Genomic DNA, 22541 nt, shown 5'->3' with positions numbered 1-22541 from the left:
GTGGACTTGTTGGGCCGAAGGGCCTGTTTCCACACTGTAAAGTAATCTAATCTAATCTAATCTTTGTTGTACTATCTGAAGTAGTTTATCTTTTTGAAATACTGGACATATCCTTAGTTTTAAAAACTCTACTACCATAAACTAACCAAAATCAATATGTTTAAAGCATTATTGAAATAAGATCAAGTTGAAGCTTTCTCAGTGATTTTGCTTGCCACTGAAATTTCGATATTCCTTTTTTAAAAAAAAAAGAGATTTCTACAGTCATAGTAACAAAAGTGAAAGAGTCATAGAGCCATAGAGATGTACAGCATGGAAACAGACCCTTCGGTCCATGCCGACCAGATATCTCAACCCAATCTAGTCCCACCTGCCAGCACCCGGCCCATATCCCTCCAAACCCTTCCTATTCATATACCAATCCAAATGCCTCTTAAATGTTGCAATTGTACCAGCCTCCACCACCTCCTCTGGCAGTTAATTCCATACACGTACCACCCTCTGCGTGAAAAAGTTGCCCCTTAGGTCTCTTTTATATCTTTCCCCTCTCAAACAAAACCTATGCCCTCTAGTTCTGAACTCCCCGATCCCAGGGAACAGACTTTGTCTATTTATCCTATCCATGCCCCTCAATTTTGTAAACCTCTATAAGATCACCCCTCAGCCTCCGATGCTTCAGGGAAAACAGCCCCAGCCTGTTCAGCGTCTCCCTGTAGCTCAAATCCTCCAACCCTGGCAACATCCTTGTAAATCTTTTTTGAATCCTTTCAGGTTTCACAACATCTTTCCAATAGGAAGGAGACTAGAATTGCACGCAATATTTCAACAGTGGCCTAACCAATGTCCTGTACAGCCGCAACATGACCTCCCAACTCCTGTACTCAATACTCTGACCAATAAAGGAAAGCATACCAAATGCCGCCTTCACTATCCTATCTACCTGCGACTCCACTTTCAAGGAGCTATGAACCTGCACTCCAAGGTTTCTTTGTTCAGCAACACTCCCTAGGACCTTACCGTTAAGTGTATAAGTCCTGCCAAGATTTGCTTTCCCAAAATGCAGCACCTCGCATTTATCTGAACTAAACTCTGTCTGCCACTTCTCAGCCCATTGGCCTATCTGGTCAAGATCCTGTTGTAATCTGAGGTAACCCTCTTCGCTGTCCACTACACCTCCAATTTTGGTATCATCTGCAAACTTACTAACTGTACATCTTATGCTCGCATCCAAATCATTTATCTAAATGACAAAAAGTAGAGGGCCTAGCACCAATCCTTGTAGCACTCCACTGGTCACAGGCCTCCAGTCTGAAAAACAACCCTCCACCACCACCCTCTTGTCTTCTACTTTTGAGCCAGTTCTGTATCCAAATGGCTAGTTCTCCCTGTATTCCATGAGATCTAACCTTGCTAATCAGTCTCCCATGGGGAACCTTGTTGAAAGCCTTACTGAAGTCCATATAGATCACAACTACTGCTCTTCCCTCATCAATCCTCTTTGTTACTTCTTCAAAAAACTCAATCAAGTTTGTGAGACATAATTTTCCATGCACAAAGCCATGTTGACTATCCCTGATCAGTTCTTGCCTTTCCAAAGGGCAGAATATCAACTTGCATATGTAACTTGCTTCAGTTCTGATTAAATGTGCACTGAAGAGAGAGTCTGTCTGACTTGGGGAAAGGTATGATGGACTGGTTCAGCAAGAAAAAAGCTCATTTGGGAAGTCTGAGGTTAGTGATGTCCAAACTGCACAGGGTGCATTCCCCATACAGGCAGTTCCCATACCTTTGATGCTAGTAATCCTCAGGGGTCTACGTGTAACAAGGATGGTGCACATTAAATTCAGCTGCACCTTGAACCGGTAAACTGAGTCAATGCTATGTATTCTTCTGAAAAATAAAGCCCCTGCTTTGTTAATGGTAATATTTAAATAGATTTAGTATCCGATAATTATTACATGTAATAGCTCCTAAGATGTCCACTGAAAGGTGCTCTGGAAATCAAAGCTTTTCTGATCTCATGGAGATTGGCAGATATGTAATTTTAACGGACACCGTGCTGCTCTACTCTGTATCGAAAGAGTGCCATATCATTTCTGAGGAGTGTATGATGGAACTATGTACAAGGTTTTTTTTCAGCATCTAATCAGTGTTGTAATTGCAGGACAGGGGCATTGAAGGTTCAAGCAAGTATAGAGCAGTACTGACATCAAGTGACAAATGCACACGGACCAGCAGAAGTGGTGGATGCATAGTGTGCATGTGCAACCGTTCCTGTTCAGTGTCAAGAGAATCATCTTCACTTCATCAATCTAAAGGCCTGGCCAGGAACTGGACAAATATCATGGCCACGCCTCGTGGCTGAGCAAAGCTACTGGGAGCAAAATGCAGACAGTCTTCCTGATCATAATGACTGGGGTACAGTGGATTGTGGCCCCGCACTACCATAAACACCAAAACGAGAGATCCTACCTTTTGGGTATGGCTATTAACCGATCTCCTCTGAATTCTCAGCATTTGATCCTATTTGGCTTTTCTATTTTAAGCACCTGAGAATTGGCATAACAATGTTCACACCAAAAAAACATGCTGATCAATTTCTTGTGAGAATGTTGCAAAGGAAGTGTTTTCTGACTCTGTTTGACAATGTTGATTTTTAGAAGTTGAAAGGAAAAGGACTGAAAACGTTTAAATACACAGTATCCCCATCCCCATCTGTAGAGTACTGACAGCTGTTGTGGACCTTTTGTCAGAATCATGCAGCTCACTAACACAGCATGTGACCCATTGGCTGGTGCCAGTGAGAGGCCTATAGAAGTGAGATAGCTAGAGTTCAACGTCTATATGTTGCTATGAAGGTGAAAGGCAAGGTTGGCAGGAATATACCTGGACGAAAAGAGGTATCGAGGCTTTGACCACAAGAAACGGAGATATGACTCCGGAACAGGCAGCTGGGATAAAGGGAATTCCCTGGAGGTCTGTAGGGGATACAGGAGTTTACTGAAGGAGAAAGTCAGGACAGTGAAAAGGGGGTCTTGGCTGAGAAGATTAGAGTGAATCCAAAGGGGTTCTTTAAGTATATTAAAGGAAAAAGAATAACCAGAGAGAGAATAGGGCTCCTTAAGGGCCAAAAGTTGACATATATGTGTGGAACCGCAGGAGATGGGCAGGGTCCTCAATGAATATTTCTCCTCTGTGTTTACCATGGAGAAAGACAAGACGACTTGGGAACTTGAAGATTGTGGTCATACCTTGGGCACAGTCCATATCACAGTAGAGGTGGTGTTGGATGTATCAGAATGTATGAAGTTGGACCGAAACTAAGCGGGAGCGAATGGAGAATAGCCTGGGAAGGTGAGAGATATAAAAAATTACTTTGTAGATTTGGGATCAGAGCTAAGCAGAAGTGAACAGAGAGCAGCCTGGGAAGTAAGTGATTGATTGAGGGTTTCAACTGAGGGGAAACTGAAGCGTGATGTCATGGGAGGGCTGTGATTTGATTGGCTAATAATGGGTCTGCTAAATTTGAATCTATGTTAAATTGAATCTTGTTAATTTATTGGTTACAACTTGCATAAACAGAAGTACAAAAAATAGTTAACAATAAAAAAAGAAAACTAATTTAACAAAATAAGGATGGAGGGTCAGGTGATGTGAGAGCTGGTGAACCCCATACTGGTCCCAGTGACTATGTCCATAGTAAACATTGGTTGCTTGGAGAACTCCGGCCCATAGTGGATGAGCTGGAGTCTGAGCTTCAAACGTTACAACACATCAGGGAGAGGGGGAGTTATCTGGATGCAGTGTTTCAGGAGACAATCTCAATCCCTAAACTAACCAACTCAAATTCAGCCAGTGTTCAAAGACAGGAGGGTGTGGCTGTGCATGAGGCAGTTAGAGGGATCGAGGAGATAGAGTTGCAGCAGCCTTAGCCCCTGCCTTTGTGCAACAGGTTCAAAGGTTTTGCTCCCATGTGGATGGGAATGGGGACTGCAGGGAGGATGAGTCAACTGACCGCAGCACCATGGTGCAGGGAGCCATTCAAGTGAGAGAAGAGAAACATTATAATTGGGATAATCTAGTTAGAGGCCTAGACAGTGTTCTCTGTGACCAGGATCCAGAAGCCTGAAAGTTGTGTTGCCTGCCTGGTGCTCGGGTTCAGAATATCTCATCAGGGCTGCAGAGGAACTTGGAGTGGGACAGTAAAGATCCAGTGGTTGTGGTCCACATAGGTACCAATGACCTAGATAAAACTAGGGTAGAAGTTCTACTAAGGGAGTATGAACAGCTCGGAGCTAACTTAAAAAGCAGAACCAAAAAAGGTAATAACCTCTGGATTACTACTTGAACCATGCGCTTGCTAATTGACACAGGGTCAATAAGATTAAGCATGTGTGGCTCAAAGATTGCTGTGGGAGAAATGGGTTTGAAATCATGGGACATTGGCACCGGTACAGGGGAAGAAGGGACCTGTTACATTGGGACGGTCTTCATCAGAACCGGGCTGGGACCAGAGTCCTAGCAAATCACATAACTAGGGCTGTAAACGGGGGGGGGGGGGGGGGGGAAGGGGGGTGTTCAGTTATAGGGGAAAATTAGAAAATCTGAATTAAAGGACGAGGTAAGACTGCAGAATTCAGGGGAGGTTATTAAAATCTCCAGCACAGACACAAATAGGACAGTGTATGGAAAGGGTTAGCAATCAAACTTCAACCACACTGGACAAACGAATGACAATGAGAAGAGAGAGAGTTAATACAGGACTGAAGGTGTTATATTTGAATGCACACAGCATAAGGAATAAGGTAAATGAGCTTGTGATGATGATCGAAATTGGCAGGTATAACGTGGCGGGCGTCACGGAGATGTGGCTGCAAGGGGATCAGGATTGGGAGCTGAATATTCAAGAATACACATCCTATTGAACAGATAGGCAGGTGGGCAGAGGGGTTAGGGTTGCCTTATTAATAAGAAATTAAATTAAATCAATAATAAGAAACGAAGTCGGGTCAGATGGTGTAGAATCTGTGTGGGTAGAGGTGGGGAACCGCAAAAGGTAAAAAAAACCATAGTTGGAGTTATGTACAGGTCTCCAAACAGTAATCAGGAGCTGGGGTGCAAGATACTGGGAGATAAAAAAGATGTGTAGGAAAGGCAAAGTTACAGTGTTCATGGGGGATTTCAATATGCAGGTGGACTGGGAAAATCAGATTGGTAGTGGATTGCAAGAAGAGGAATTTGTGGAATGTCAACGATATGGCTTTTTGCAGCAGCTTGTGGTGAGCCCACTTGGGAACAGGCAGTTCTGGATTTAGTGTTGTGCAATGAGGCAGACTTGATAAGGGAGCTTAAGGTGAAGGGACCCGAAGGAGGCAGTGGTCATAATATGATTGAATTTACTTGGCAATTTGAGAGGGAGAAGATAGAATCAGAGGTAACTGTATTACAGCTGAATAAAGGCAACTACAGAGACACGAGGGAGGAGCTGGGTAGAACTGACTGGGAGAGGAGCCTAGCAGGAAAGGCAGTGGAACAGCAATGGCAGGAGTTTCTGGGAGTGATTCAGGAGACACAGCAGAGATTCATCCCGAGGAAAAGGAAGCATGGTACAGGGAGGGGGAGGCAACCCTGGCTGACCAGGGAGGTCAGGGATAGTGTAAAAGCAAAAAGAGAAGGCATATGATGTAGCACAAGACAGTGGGAAACCAGAGGATTGGGAAGCTTACAAAGACCAACATGGGGGCAACCAAAAAAAAATTAAAAATTAGGGTAAGCTAGCCAGTAATATAAAGGAAGACTGTAAGAGTTTCTTTAGATATATAAAGGGCAAAAGAGAGGCAAAGTGGACAGTGGGCTGCTGGAAAATGATGCTGGAGAGAAAGTAGTGGGGAAGAAATGGCTGAAGAACTGAATAATTATTTCATGTCAGTCTTTATGGTGGAAAACACAAGTAATATGCCAAAAATTCAAGTGAGGTGGCAGAGCTGAGCATGGTGGCCATCACCAAGGAGAAGGTGCTAGTAAACTGAATCGCTTGGAGGTGGAATAAATCACCTGGATAGCTGGACTACAACCCAGAGTTCTAAGGGGGAGAGCTGAAGAGATAGAGGTGTTAGTGGTAATCTTTCAGGAATCACTAGAATCAGGAGGGGTCCCAGAGAACTGGAAAATGCTAACGTGACACCCCTGTTCAAAAAGGGTGTAATGCAAAATATGGAAAATTACAGACCTATTAGCCCAACCTCGGTCTGGGTAAGATCCTGGAATCCATTGTGATTGGAAATGTATAGTAAAATAGGGCAAAGTCAGCATGGTTTCATCAAGGGAAGGTTATGCTTGACAAATCTGCTAGAACTCTGCGGAAGTAATGAGCAGGTTGGACAAAGGAGAACCAGTCCTACCTGGACTTCAAGAAGGTCTTTGACAAGGTGCGACACAGGAGGCTACTGAGCAAGATAAGGGCCCATGATGTTAGAGGCAAGGTTCTAGCATGGATAGAAGCTTGGCTGTCTGACAAAAAGCAGAGAGGGGGGGATAAAAGAGCCCTTCTCAGGATGGCAGCTGGTGACAAGTGGTGTTCTGTAAGGCTCAGTGTTGGGACCACAACTTTTCACTTTATACATGATCAGACTAGATGAAGGAACTGAGGGCATTCTGGCTAAGTTTGCAGATGATACAAAGATAGGTAGAGGGACAGGTAGCATTGAGAAGACAGGAGACTGCAGAAGAATTTGGACAGTTTAAGAGAGTGGGCATATAGAGTACAACCTAGGAAAGTTTGAGGAAGAATGGACTATTTTCTAAATGGGGAGAAAATTCAGAAGTCTGAAGTGCAAAGAGACCTGGGAGTTCTAGTCCAGGATTCTCTCAAGGTAAACTTGCAGGTTGAGTCAGTAATTAGGAAGGCAAATGCAATGATGACATTTATTTTGAGAGGACTTGAATATAAGAGCAGTGATGTACTTCTGAGGCTCTATAACTCTCTGGTCAGACCAGGTTTGGAGTACTGTGTGCAGTTTTGGGCCCCATATCTCAGTAAGGATGTACTGGTCCTGGAGCGTGTTCAGAGGAGGTCCATGAGAATGGTCCCAGGAATGAAAAGCTTAACATATGAGGAACGTTTGAAAGCTGACTATACTCTATGGAGTTTAGAAGGATGAGCGGGCATCTAATTGAAACTTGCAGAATATTGAATGGCCTGGACACAGTAGATGTTGGGAAGATGTTTCCATTTGTAGGAGAGACTAGGAACCGAGAGCACAGCCTTAGAGTAAAGGGAAGACCTTTTAGAATGGAGATAAGAAGAAACTTCTTCAGCCAGACAGTGGGGAATCTATGGAATTCATTGCCACAGAAAGCTGTGGAGACCAGGTCATATATTTAAGACTGAGGTCAATAGGTTCTTGAGTATCAAGGGTTACAGGGAGAATGGGGTCGAGAAACCTATCAGCCACGATTGAATGGCAGAGCAGACTTGATGGGCTGAATGGCCTAATTAATGCTCCTATGTCTTATGGTCTTAATCTCCTGGTCCTGACCAGATTTATCCAAGAACACTGCAAGAGGTTAGAGAAGAAATTATGGGGGTCTTGGCTGATATTTTTGCATTATCTTTAACCACAGGTGAGATCCCAGGAGACTGGAGGGTACTGAATGTTGTGCCCTTATTCAAGAACAGCTGCAAAGAAAAACCTGGGAACTATAGACCAGTAAGTGTAACATCTGTGGTAGGTAAGTTATTGGAGAAAATTGAGAGAGATAAGATATACATGCATTTGGAAAGACAAGGCATGATTAGGAATAGTCGGTATGGCTTTGTGTATGGGAGATCATGCCTCACAAATTTGTAGAGTTCTTTGATGAAGTGACCAGGGAGGTTGAAGGAGGCAGAACAGGTGACATAGTCTCTATGGATTTCAGCAAGGCCTTGCCAGCGCAGTGGTTGAGGTGAGTACATTAACATTTAAAAAGCATTTGGACAAATACATGGATAGGAAAGGTTTAGAAGGATATGGGCCAAGTGCAGGGAAATGGTGTTAGCGTGGATGGACATTTTGGTCGGCATGGACCAGTTTGGGCCAAAGGGCTTGTCTCCATGCTGTTGGTCTATACAATTCCATGAACTCAATTTTGTAACATCTGCAAACCTACTAACCATACCTCCTATGTTTACTCCAAATCATTTTTGTAAATGACAACATCTTTTACACACAAATCTGAAAATCCTATATCCTGGCAAGTTGCATTGGGAGTCCTGTCTCTCTCTCTCTCTCTCTCAATCCGGTCTTTGTGATTGCAACATTGTGATTCCACAAGCCAATGCTTGTGTTTAACTCAAGTCTTCCCTCTCATACTCCTGGCATTAAAATAGAGGTCATCTAGCGTCACCTTCCTCCCTTGAATCGCAACATGGTGGAATCTCTCTGTCCTGGTTACTTTACAGTATTATGCTGTTTTTCCATTGTACGAATGCTTGGTGTCCCCTCCCACTGCTGAACTAATTTAAATTCCTCCCAAAACACTAGCAACCCTACCCGCAAGGATATTGGTTCAGATAGGAATTAACAATTGTTTCAGTTCATCCATGTATTCTTTGAATATTGTGACTGCCTATGTACTGTCATTGCCAGCTTGACTTCATACCATCCATGTTTCCTTTATTTAGATTCAGGCTCAGTCTCAGAACCAACTACATACTCTTCTCTTTATTGAAGAATTCTATCTTATTGACCTTTTCCCAAGAGATCCCACACAGCTAGATTGCCAATTATTCATTCATCATTACATCAGTAATGATGAATGAATAATTATTGCCAATTATTCATTCATCATTACATCAGTCAAAGATGGCCTGTTCTCTAGCTGGTGCCTCTATGTTTTGATCCAGAAAACCATCCTGTACATACTCCAGGAACAACTCCTCCACAGTATTATTACCGATTTAATTTATCCAATCTATATACAGATTAAAGTCACTCATAATTATAGTTGTACCTTTATTACATTTCCTGTTTAATGTCTTCCCCAACATGGCATAAAAGAGTAAGGAAAAAAGTTATTGCTGTTATATTTGTATTTATTTAATATTTGTAGCCACCTGATGAAGGAGCAGCACTCTGAAAGCTTGTACTTCCAAATAAACCTGTTGGACTATAACCTGGTGTCGTGAGATTTTTAAACTTTCCCCAACATCACCACTAACAGTTTGAGTTCATACCATTATTCTTTTCTACCCCTTGGTGTTTCTAAGTTCTACCCCTCTTAATTTCCTCTTTAACTAATAATGTTCATTTTGTCTGATCTTCCTAAAAACTGAATACCCCTGGATATTCAGTTGCCATTCCTGTCACCCTGCAGCTATGGTATTGCAAATAGTCTGCACATTAAGACTTTAGGACCCATTTATAATATTCCTTAATCCCATTTGCATTATTTGCACTGAGGCTTCAATTCTCTGCCTATCACTGATTTTTCCCTATTCGGTCTTTTGTTTTTGCCCTTGTTTCTCTCTCTTCTGTCTCGTTACATACATTCCCATCCCTCTACCGGTTTAGTTTAAACCTTCTCCAAAGAACTAGGAGGTTCTCCCACCAGGGCATCAGATCCAGTCCCGTCCAGGTGCAATCAGCTTGTACTGGTCCTACCATCCCAGAACATGGTCCAATGTCCCAAGAATCTAAAATCACCCCCTCATACCATCTATCCAGTCATATATACATCTTATATATCCTGCTATCTTTACTCTGACTAGCACTTGTCACTGGTGGCAAGTCTGAGATCACTATCTTTGAGATCCTACTTTTTAACTTGATTTCTAACTCCTTACATTCTGCTTTTAGGACTGCATCCCTTTTTAAAAAAAAACTAATATAATTGGTACTGATGTGTACTACAACCACCATCCCTCTTCAGAATGTCTTGTAGCCTCACCAAGACATCCTTGATCCTAGCAACCGTGAGGCAATGTACCATCCTATTCAAGAAACATGGAGTGATGATGTTTTAATGTGATTTCTTAAGGAATTGCATTTATCCTGGTTGCACCTGGACAAGCCTGGAACTGATGCCCTGGTGGGAGGTTTTGCTAGTGTCATTGGAGGAGGAGTGCAAATCTGAAGAATCCAGGCAGCAATATTTCTGCCCTTTTTCAACTTGCTCACCGTTTCAGCATCCTTGCTCCAATATACTGTCATGTACATTCTGAAGCAGTCACTTCAGAATAAGTTGACAGAATGTGTCTCATTGCAAGAAAGTGACACCTGACGAAAATAAAGTTGACTTAGCTGAGATTAAGAACCAATAGTATTGGGACACTGCAATCTAACACAGAAAATCTACCTGGAACCAGTTTTTATACACTGTTCTCCTGGTTGCACCATCACTGAGTCCACTAGAAACAACCAAAGCAAACAAATTTGTTAAGAATATTTGTTGAAAAAGCCTTTACAATTAACCCAACTGTCAATCCAATGGTCAGCCCTGAAAGATTTGCATATTGGATACCGGTGACAACAAAGTCTGTCTCTGTAAGTAGCCCTACTGAAATATAACAGCAGCAATGTTTTCCTTCCTCTTTCATGCCATGGCAGGAGGATACAGGTAAGGTCAGCATTTGTTGACCATTCCCAGTTGTGTCAATGCTGTCATTACAGACACAGGAGTGACACCGGTCTCAGTAAATCTTTTTTTCTCAAGAATTTAGAGTTAACGTTTATTCTATAAGTTTCATGTTAAATGTAAATATGCACAAGTGTGCATCTTGTTAACATCCTGAAAGTTGAATGCTATGTCACAAAGACTAGTCTAACCTTAATGTTTGACAGTTAAATTGAAAATAAATTATTTAACTTTTGAAGGAGAGAGGTGTCATAATTTCACAACTACAATGTATAATAGCAGAAGTGTACCTCTCATGGACCTGGTCAAAGAGACGATGTTCCATATGGTCCTGAATGAGGTAAGTGTAGATCGTATAAGTAAAGGACTATAAGTAAAGTGACTTCTCCCAAAACAGAACTCAATTTCCAGCAAAATCTTTCTGTACTGAGTTATGAGCACTGGTGCCACATAAATAAAATAATTCAAGATGATCCTACTCCTTTTATTAGGAATGGCAATGGTTTATGAAACTGATGCTATTCTTAGTTCCATTACCTGTATTCGGCCACACATCCAACATGTTTCTTCATGGCTGTATCAGAGCTCATTCCATAGAACAGTTTCATCTTTTTACCATTCCTCTCGATGATTTCTCCAGCACACTGATCGTGTCCTGCGAACATTCCTCCTAGCATCACAAAATCAGCTCCAGCCCCTGAAATCAGTACAAGAGAGTGGCTCAATTACACAGTGGCTTTTAATACCAATTGAAATCCTGGAATTCTCCATCTACCCAACTAAGGGAGCACCATCTCCGCAATGACTTCCCACGTCAGGTAAGTTAGAGATGGCAATAAATATGGCCTTGCCAATGCTGCCCATATTCTGAGAGCAAATAAGTAAAATTACTCTCCTGAGCAGATTCCAGTCTCTTTCTGTTTGATTTGTGTTATTAAAAGTAAATAAAATCAAATGTGTGGCTGACTTAGAGTCCTTGCTGAATACTGAATCCTCTGCTGACCAAAGAAATGTTCTTTTAAAAAACATTACACTGGTCATTTTTCCATGTCCCTGGATAGAATTGTCGATTGCTTAATACTATCACCAACTTTCCTCCTTCCACTGGTGTTTCACCAACTCTCTCCAGTACCCTGCCTGATAATAAGAGCTCTGTGAAAATGAATTTATTTGTCTTTCTGTGGTACAAAAAGAGTACTAAGGTGCTGTCACAATTTGCTCCTTAAAAGGTACTTTTTTTTGCATTAAGCTTTTATGTTTTCTTTGGAGCCTCTTGTAACACTTTTATTCAGATGCTAATTAGAACGATTTGTTTAATTTGCAATATCCATGATAATGGAGGATAAAAAAAATCTATTCCAAGTCCTGAGGTTTTGTACTGCAGCACCCTCCAGTGGCAACAGAAACCAAGTCCCTCCACACATCAAAATACAAGCACTTTGCTAACAACAAGCTATCTGCAACTTTGATACTTTACAACTCACTCTGGCAATAAAGAATCAGGTTTGGACATTAATTTTCTAATCTGTGTGATTTTAGAAATGCATCATTTTGTCTTCTCTTTGCTTGCAACAATTTAAAGTTATGTAGTTTCTTTAACATATCAAGATGACACAAGGTGTTTCACAATCAATGAATCACAATCACAATCCTGAAGAAGGGCTTATGCCCGAAACGTCGATTCTCCTGTTCCCTGGATGCTGCCTGACCTGCTGCGCTTTTCCAGCAACACATTTCCAGCTCTTTCACAATCAATACCAATTTAAAACAATATTGACATTGTTGAACTATAGAAGGCAACATCAGGGCAGATGACCATCAGTTTGGACTAGCATTGTTAGAATGAGAATGTCAGTGGCACAGCAATCCCTAATTGATGAGCCACCTTCCTGAATCATTGCAGACTAGACGATATCAAACTGTAGATACACCTTCTGTTAGGAATGGAGTTTCCAGATATTTTATGCAGTGAAGGAACAGTGATAGATTTAGAAGTTAGGTTGATGTGTAACCTGGAGGCAATGTTGCAGCTGTTGAAGCACCCTTGTATTTGCTGCCCTTAATTGTCCTTCTAGGTGTTGGAGTTCATTGGTTTGGAAAATGCTCGAGTGTTGTTGAAACTAGACTCATCAAGCTGAAAAGAGGGGAGAGACCAAGAAAGAGCCAAGAGGTTGATGGCGATTATTGTAGAGTTTAGAGCTAACGGAATTGAAAGTATAGCCATCAATGGTTGCACAATTAGAATGAATGGTATGGAAGAGGACGGATTTAGAGCAGCACAGATATTTTAAAGGCTTGCAGTGTTAGAGGAGGTTACAGAGATAAGGAGGTGTGAAACCATAAAGGAATTGGAAAATAAGTAGATGATATTAAGCTTAAGGAGTTATTAGACTGGGAACTAATGTATTTGAACAAGCAGAGTGGTGGTGGCTTAACAGTAATATGCCAAAAATTCAAGTGAGGTGGCAGAGCTGAGTATGGTGGCCATCACCAAGGAGAAGATTTGCACAAGCACTGTCTTAAATAAATTGCCATTCAGGAGTGCTTTAGATCAGAACTCAGGAATGCAAGAAATAGGAACAAGAACAGTTCATAGAAGATGTTGAACCTGCTCCACCATTCAGTTGGATCTCAGGCATCATCTCCTCTTTCTTACACATTCTCCACACCTGTTGATTCCCTGAGACCAAACATCTGTCTACCGAGCGTTAAGTAAATTCAACAACGGAACATCCACAACCCTATGGAGAGAAAATTCAAGCTCATTCTTAGAGTGAAAAAAATCTCATCTCTGTCCCAATGACTGGCCCTTATCCTAACACTGTTCCAATTGGTCTAAATTCTGCTAACAGGAAGAAACTACCTTTGTAATTTATCTTGTCAGACCCCTTAAGAATCTTGTCTCTTTCAATGAGATTACTTTTCACTTCTCTAAACTCAAAAGATGTGAGCCCAAATTACTCAGCCTGTCATCATTAATTAACCGTCCCTGCCCAGAGTCCGCTCTAGTGAACATTCACTGTGGTGCTTTCAATGCAGCTATATCCCTCCTTAAAGTTACAGGCCAAAACTATACACAGTACTCAAAACTTCAAGATAATCACTGTATAGATGACAGTGCCAGCAGCAGATGAGCTGTGTCAAAATCATGACTGATGTAGTGAAACAAAGGACTGCAGATGCTGGAGATCTGAAACAAAAACAGAAATTGCTGACAAATTTCAGCCAGTCTGACAGCATCTGTGGGAAGAAAGAGGAGTTAATGTTTCTTCAGAGGAAGAAATCTGAAGAAGAGTCACCGGACTCAAAACGTTAACTCTGCTTTCTCCCCACAGATACTGCCAGAGCTGCTGAGTTTAGTCAGCAATTTCTGTTTTTGCTTCATGAGTGGGAAACTGATTCAGTGGCTGGCGACAAAATGTAGGGATGATGGGTAAGTTCTCAAATTGGCAGAACATGACCAACCTGTTCGCACAAGAATCTGCATTTAGGGCCTCAATTATTCACATTATTTATTAACAATTGGGATAATGGCATAGAAAGTCATCTATCCAAATTTGCTGATGACATAAACTTAGGTTAGCATTATAGACAATGTAGATGATAGCGTAAAATTACAAAGACATATTGACAGCCTAACTGAATGGGCAAAACGGTGGCAGATAGAATTCAACATAAGTGTGAGGTTATCCATTCTGGACCAACAAATGATAGAGCAGGATATTTTCTAGATGGTATGAAGTTAAATACAGCAAATGTCCACAGAGACTTTGAGATTCGGGTGCATGAATCTTTAAAATGTCATGAACAGGTGCAGAAAATAATCAAGGCAGCTAATGGAATTCTGGCCTGTGTACTGAGAGGACTGGAGCACAACAAAGCAAAGGTTATGCTGCATTTGTACAAAACCCTGGCTGGACCCCAGTCAGAGTACTGTGATCAGATCTGGGCACCATAACTTTGGATGGAGTAAAACGTAGGTTTACAAGATTGATACCTGGACTTCAGGAGTTAATTTATAAGGAAGATTACACAAATTAGGCACTATATTTCTCTAGAATTTAAAAAAGTTACGGTGTGATCAGATCAAAGTTTTCATGATATTAACAGAAAAGACAGAGTAAATAACAATAAACTATTTCTATTTCTAGAACGAGGGTGCATAGTCTGAGATTAAGGGCCGACTGTTCAGGAAAGATGTTAGGAAACACATCTATACACAAAGAGTGGTAGATGCTTGGAACTCTCATCCATAAATGATAGTGGATACTAGATCAGTTGTTAATTTAAAATGTGAGGTAGATAATTTTTTGTCAAGCAAACGTATTAAGGGATGCGGACCAAAGACAGTATTCGGGGATAGGCCACAGATTAGGCATGATCTCATTGAATGGTGGAATGGGTTCAAAGGGCTGAATGGCCTACTTCTGTTCCTATGAATTAGAGTTGCACAATGTTGCAAAGGAGTTGATGGGGTGGACATGTACAGTCATAGACACGTACAGCACGAAAACAGACTCTTCGGTCCAACTCATCCATGCTGACCAGATACCCTAAATTAATCTAATCCAACTTGCCAGCACTTGGGCCCACATCCCTCTAAACCCTTCCTATTCATATACCCATCCAGATGTCTTTCAAAATGTTGTAATTGTACCAGCCTCCACCACTTCGCTCATTCCATTCACACACCATACTCTGCGTGAAAAAGTTGCCCCTTAGGACCCTTTTATATTTTACCCCTCTCATCCTGAACCTACGCCCTCTAGTTCTGGACTCCCCCACCCCAGGGAAAAGGCCTTGACGTTTTACCCTATTCATGCCCCTCATGATTTTGTAAACCTCTATAAGGTCAACCCTCAGCCCCTGACGCTCCAGAGAAAACAGCCCCAGCCTATTCAGCCTCTCCCTATAGCTCAAACCCTCCAGCTCTGGCAACATCCTTGTAAATCTCTTCTGAAACCTTTCAAGTTTCACAAAGTCGTTCCCATAGGACAGAGACCGGAATTGCACAGAATTTTCCAAAAGTGGCCTAACCAATGTCCTTTACAGCTGTAACATGACCTCCCAATCCCTATACTTGATGCACTGACCAATAAGGGAAACCATACCAAATGCCACCTTCACTATCCTATCTACCTATAGCTCCACTTTCAAGGAACTATGAACCTGCACTCCAAGGTCTCTTTGTTCAACAACACTCCCCAGGACCTTACCAATAAGTGCATAAGATCTGCCCTGATTTGCCTTTCCAAAATGCAGCACATCACATTTATCTAAATTAAACTCCATCTGCCACTCCTCAGCCCACTGACCCATCTGATCAAGATCCCATTGTAATCTGAGGTAACCTCCTTGGCTGTCCACTACACCTCCAATTTTGGTGTCATCTGCAAACTTACTAACCATACCTCCTATGTTCACATCCAAATCATTTATATAAATGATGAAAAGCAGTGGACCCAGCACCAATCCTTGTGACACCACTGATCACAGGCCTCCAGTCTGAAAGGCAACCCTCCACCACCACCCTCTGTCTTCTACCATTTGAGCTAGTTCTGTATCCAAATGGCTAGGTCTCCCTGTATTCCACATGATCTAACCTTGCTAACCAGTCTACCATGGGGAACCTTGTCGAATGCTTACTGAAGTCCATATAGATCACGTCCACCGCTCTGCCCTCATCAATCCTCTTTGTTACTTCTTCAAAAATCTCAAGTTAGTCCTTTCTAGTTTCTTCCAGATTTGAGATTTTATCCGAAAATAAACTATGCTTTTGACTGACTTCTCCAGATCTGATATAGAAAAGAGGGTGCTTAATGCCAAGAGCACTCTCAATCATTTGTTTTGGGAGGGGGGGTGGTGATCCCTCAGATGATATTGAGTGATTTATGTGAGGTCTGGGGGAGAGTGTTAGGAGTTGACATCTCTTGAGGCACGGGAGGATATCTGTGAGAACATGAAAAAGATTTCAATTTGTAATAGAACCCATGCCATGCAATTGAAGATTCTTCATAGACAGTCTGGGCCAGATGTACCCTATCAAAATTTGAGGTGGGAGTATCTTCAATGTGTCTCAAGTGCAAAATAAGTACTGGTACTCTCACTCGTTGTCTGTGGTCCTGCCACAGGCTTTGTACTGGAATGGTGTGGCAGGAGTAACACAGACAGTCTTGGGGATCGAAGTGAAGATGGATTCTCTTCTCCTGGGTCTGCCCAGTTTATCTTCTTTAAGATATATAGAGTCATAGAGATGTACAGCATGGAAACAGACCCTTCGGTCCAACCCGTCCATGCCGACCAGATATCCCAACCCAGAAAACTTTTTAATATTCTTTCTTTTGTGCGAGGAAAACCATTTTGATATGCTGGATGTCTGAAAACCGCCGGGTCTGTCAGGTTGGTGTAAGCTAATCATGGAACATATTCCCCTGGACTTCCTCACAAATATGGTGCACCAAAAAACTGAAAATCTTTATAAGACATGGCAGCCCTTTTTGGGTGACCTAGAAACAGATTTGTCTGCCACTTTAATGAAGGCCTTTGTATAGCCATGATGGTTTGGTTTAGCAAATTTGGCGTTCTGACAGGAAGAATTTCAAATAGATGCAGGTGTCGAAGGTCAGGAACTATTGTTTCATGGCAGTGAGCACTTATTTATTTATTACTTTGACTGATTTGTTTATCTTGTACACAAGTATAGTTTTGTTCTGTTTGTGTTATTCTTTATTTTTGTTTTTTCATACAGTAGTTATGATTTTGTAATTTAATAAAAAGATTTTTTTCAAAAAAAATAGTTTTTAAAAACTCAATCAAGTTTGTGAGACATGATTTCCTACGCACAAAGCCATGTTGACTATCCCTAAATCAGACCTTGCCTTGTCCCTCAGAATTCCCTCCAACAACTTGCCCACCACTGATGTTAGGCTCACCAGCCTACAGTTACCTGGCTTGTCCTTTCCACCTTTCTTAAATAGTGGCATGACATTAGCCAACCTCCAGTCTTCTGGCACCTCACCTGAAACTATCAATGATACAAATATCTGAGCAAGGTGTCCAACAATCACTTCCCTAGTTTCCCAGAGTTCTAGGGTACACCTGATCAGGTCCTGGGGATTTATCCACCTTTATGCATTTTAAGATATCCAACACCGCCTCCTCTGTAATTTGGACATTTTTCAAGATGTTACCATCTATTTCCCCACATTCTATATCCTCCATGTCCTTCTCCATGTACACTGATGTAAAATACTCGTTTAGTACTCCCCCATCTCCCACAGCTCCACACAGGCTGCCTTGTTGATCTTTGAGGGGCCCTATTCTCTCCCTAGTTACCCTTCTGTCCTTAATGTATTCATAAAAACCCTTTGGATTCTCTTTAACCCTATTTGTCCAAGCTATCTCATGTCCCCTTTTTGGTCTCCTGATTTCCCTCTTAAGTATACTCCTACTGCCTTTATATTCTTCTTAGGATTCACTTGATCTATCCTGTTTATACCTGACATATGCTTCTTTTTTTTTTCTTAACCAAAACCTCTGTCCCTCGCTCTTTTTTCCCGTCACCCAATAATTAACAACTCTCTGTAATTCAAAACTCACTCAACCAAGTCAGGGCTGCAAGGGTTAACTGCGGTGTTAGTATCTGTCAGAAAAGTCTCATTTCAATTGAAGCATTGCATGTTTTTCCCTAAATATTTGTTTTCTTGTCAGGGATTATATATATTCTCAATTTTACTGTTTTAATAAAATCAGTTTCCTTTGCCTTGGAAGCATCTGCCTTGTGTTTTTTTAACCACACCACATCTCACTATGTAAGCCCAGTGTCAGAACCAGGGAGCTGTTTTACAATAAACAGACCAGCACTCCCTACACTAAGCTGTAATGTTATCCCTTATGAAAAATGCCACTCCCCCTCCTCTCTTGCCTCCTTTCGATCCTTCCTGTAGCATTTGTATCCTGGAACATTAACCTGCCAGTCCTGTCCGTCCCTGAGCCATGTCTCTGTAACTGCTATTATATTGCAGTCCAATATTCCTAACCATGCCCTGAATTCATCTGCCTTCCCTGTTAGGCCTCTTGCATTGAAATAAGTGCAGTTTAATTTATCAGTCCTACCTTGTTCTCTGCTTTGTTCCTGCTTGCCCAATGGTTGGACTTGCTCCTTTTCCCAACTATACCAGTTTCAGACTGACCTCTTTCCTCACTATCTCCCTGGGTCCCACCAGCCCACTTTACTAGTTTATATGTCAGGGTTATAAACAGTGTGACTCAGCTTCAAATAGTTCCCAGGAATGGAAATGGTAGCCAAGCAAGGCTATTAACTATAGAATCATTTTCATTTCAGCATCCACCATGTACTTGTGCTGGTGTCACATGGGTTCCATCTGTTCTGACCCCTACTTTGGTTCCTCATGTTTTTCAATCTGCATCTATAAGTGTTTAATTCCCACGGTTGGCTTCAAGGGCCAGTTCCAGTCATTTTCTTTCTGCCTTATATTACCAAACCACTGACTGAGAATAGCTTTTCACTATCTCCCCAAGCAAGCACATTCAATACATTTATTAAAGTGCTCATTAACCATCACTGCTAATGTTTACTGTCTCATTATAATTATTGGTTTATCCCGGTACCACATTTAATCAACACTGGACCTTTTATATGTCTATAATACCTTCTCTGTATTGAAGGATGGAAAGCCACATATTATAATCCAACCATGATCTAATTAGTGTTTCAGGAGAAGTGACTAACTTTTATATTTTGTCTACCTGCATTTTTTAAAAATTCATTTGTGGGACATGGGCATCACTGGCCGGCCAGCATTTATTTCCCATCGCTAGTTGCCTTTGAGAAGGTGGTGGTTAGCTGCCTTCTCGAATCACTGCAATGCACATGTCCTTTAGAGAGGGGGATTCCAGCACTTTGATCCAGCGGCACGGAGGGAAGTGTGATATATTTGAAGTCAGGATGGTGAGTGGCTTGGAGGGGAACTTGTAGGTGGGGGTGTTCTCATGTATTTCCTGCTCTTGTCCTTCTGGATTGAAGTGGTCAGTGATTTGGAAGGTTCTGTTTAAGGAATTTAGATGAACTTTTACAGTATTCTTATAGTTAGTACATATTGTTGCTACTGAGCATCAGCGGTGGAGGGAATAGATGCTTGTGGTTGTAGTGCTAATCAGGCTGGCTGCTTTGGGCTGGAGGATGTCAGCTTCTTGAAAGTTGTTGGAGCTGCACCTATCCAGACAAGTGTGGTGTATTCCATCACAGTCCTGAATTGTGCCTTATAGATGGTAGACAGGCTTTGGGGAGTGAGGAGCTGAGTTACTTGCTGCAGTATTCTTAGCCTGGGACTTGCTCTTGTAGACACTGTTTATGTATGAGTCCAGTTAGGTTTCGGGTCAATGGTAACAGCCAGGATGGGGATAGTGGGGGTGGGGGTTTAGTGATGGCAAACCATTGAGTATTATGGGGTGGTGGTTAGATTGTCTCTTAATTGGAAATGGTCATAGCCTGGCATTTGCATGGCACAAGTTTTAATTGCCACTTGTCAGCCCAAGCCTGGATATTGTTCAGATCTTGTTGCAATTGATCATGAATTATTTCCATATCTGAGGAATCATGAATGGTGCTGAGCATTGTACAATCATTGGCAAACATTCCCACTTCTGACATTTGATGGAAGGAAGGTCATGATGAGGCAGCTAAGATGTTTGGGCCTAGGACACCATCCTGAGGAACTTCTGCAGAGATTTCTACAGCTGAGATGACTGACCTCCACCAATTTCCTATCATCTTCTTATGTGCCATGTATGACTCCAACCAGCAAAGAGTTTTTCCATGACACCCACTGATTCCAGTTTTGCTCAGTCTCCTTGGTGCCATACTTGTCCGAACGTGGTCTTGATGTCACTCTTACCTCACCTCTGGAATTCCGCTCTTTTCCACCATGTTTGTTTGAACCAAGACTGTAACGAGATTAGGAGCTGAATAGCCTGAGGGGAACCCAAACTGGGCATCACTGAGCAGGTACTCCCTGAAAGCACTGTTGATGACACCTTCCATCACTTTACCCACGAATGAGAACAGTCTGATGGGGTGTTAATTGGCTATATTCGATTTGTCATGCTTTTTCTGTGGGCTATTTTTCACATTGTCAGGTAGATGCCAAGTACTGGAAGAGCCTGGCGAGGGGAGGGCAAGTTCTGGAGCACAATCTTCAGTATTATTGTCAGAATGTTGTCAGGGCCTAAAGCCTTTGCAGTATCCAGAGCCTCCAGCTGTTGCTTGACATCATGTAGAGTGAATCAAATTGGCTGGAGACTCGTATTTGTGATGCTGAGGACCACTGGGTGAGGCCAAGGTGGCTCATCAACTTGGGACTTCTGGCTGAAGATTGCTGTGAATGCTTTAGCTTTACCTTTACAATGATGTGTGGGGCTCTTCCATATTGAGAATATTTGTGGAGTTTCCTCCTCAAGTGATTCACAACCAGATGTGGCAGATGTGGCAGGACTGCAGAGCTTAGATCTGATACATTGGATGTGACATTGCTTAGCCCCATCTACCACTTGCATATGCTATTTGGCACCAAGTAGTCCATTTTGGTAGCTTCAACAGGTTGATATCTCATTTTTAGATACCCTCGTATACCATCTTGTATTCTCCATTCAACCAGGCTTGAACTCCTGGTTTGATAGTCATGGTTGAGTGGGGAATATGCCAGGCCATGAGATTGCAGGTTTTGTTGGAATTCAATTCTGCTGCTGTTAATGGCCCACAGCACCTCATGGATGCAGAGTTTCGAGTGGCTAGATCTTTTCAAAGTACAGTAATAGTACCACATTCCACAATGGAGGTTATTGTCAAAATGAAGGCAAGACTCGTTTCCACGAAAACTGTCCTGTGGTCTCTCTTACCGATACTGTCATGGACAGATTATGTAAGGATGAGGTCAAGTGTGTCTTTCTCTCTTGGTGGTTCCTTCACTACTTGCTACAGACCCAGTAGAGCAGTATTTTCAGGACCTGACCAGTTTGATCAATATCACTGCACTCTTGGTGGTGGACATTGTAACCCAGAGTACATTTTGCCACCTCAGTGCTTCCTCCACATGGAGAAATACGAATTCATCAGCCGAGGAAGGGCATTACATGGTAACCAGCAGAAGGTTTCTTTGGCCACATTTAACCTGAATCCACGAGACTTCATGGGGAGTGGAGTTAATGATGAAGACTCCCAGTGCATCTCCTTCCCGACTGTATATTGTTACAGCATACTACCTGCCGCCACCACCACCTCTGCTGGATCTGTCGTACCAATGGGACATTGTGTGTAAGATACGATTCCATAGGTATGACTATGTCAGGCTGTTGCTTGACCAGTCTATGAGACAGCTCTCCCAATTTTAGACTAGCCCCCAGATTTTAGTAAGGAGCACTTTGCCCAGTCAACAGTGCTGTTTCTGTAAAATACATTTAGTTTATTGTGTCCTATCTAATACTGTTTTTAAAGATCTGAGAATCTGCAATCATGGGACATTTATATTCTCAAGTTCTTTCCAAAATGCATTCATAATATTGTTTCTGTCATGTATCCCACCCCCGCAACCGTTCTCTTACACTCTTCCTCAATTTGTCATGCTCCCTAATTTGAATTCTTTCATGAATTGATAGTGTCCATATTCAAATTATTTAGACATTTGAGGAACAAAGAGAAGACCTAACGTTGAATTAGAGACTACACTGTGTCAATTATTCAACCCTACAGCCACTCTTATAGCCTCAACACTACTTTTAATAGCATGGGCCTTAATCTTTCCACTAAGATTTAGAAATTGTATTTTATTAACTTTTTTCCCCACTTTTCTTTGTATCAATGGTTTCTGTTCTATCAGTCAATAGATATTTCTGAGCTCGTCATTGTT

General features: G+C 41.9%; 1 protein-coding gene across 1 annotated transcript in view; it reads right to left on the bottom strand.

Annotated features, from left to right (window-relative positions):
* Positions 1-22541, bottom strand: part of gmpr (guanosine monophosphate reductase) — a 113977-nt gene that overhangs the window by 14845 nt on the left and 76591 nt on the right. The window contains exon 8 of the mRNA XM_043719073.2: positions 11155-11314. Coding sequence (XP_043575008.2) covers positions 11155-11314 — 160 coding nt within the window. The remainder of the gene's footprint in view (positions 1-11154; positions 11315-22541) is intronic.

This window comes from Chiloscyllium plagiosum, unplaced genomic scaffold (genome assembly GCF_037043375.1).
Source record: "Chiloscyllium plagiosum isolate Xiang-an unplaced genomic scaffold, Cpla_swu_hap1 HiC_scaffold_34, whole genome shotgun sequence".
Lineage (NCBI taxonomy): Eukaryota > Metazoa > Chordata > Chondrichthyes > Orectolobiformes > Hemiscylliidae > Chiloscyllium > Chiloscyllium plagiosum.
The sequence above is the reverse complement of the archived record's forward strand: the minus strand, read 5'-3'. Positions and strand labels throughout refer to the sequence as shown.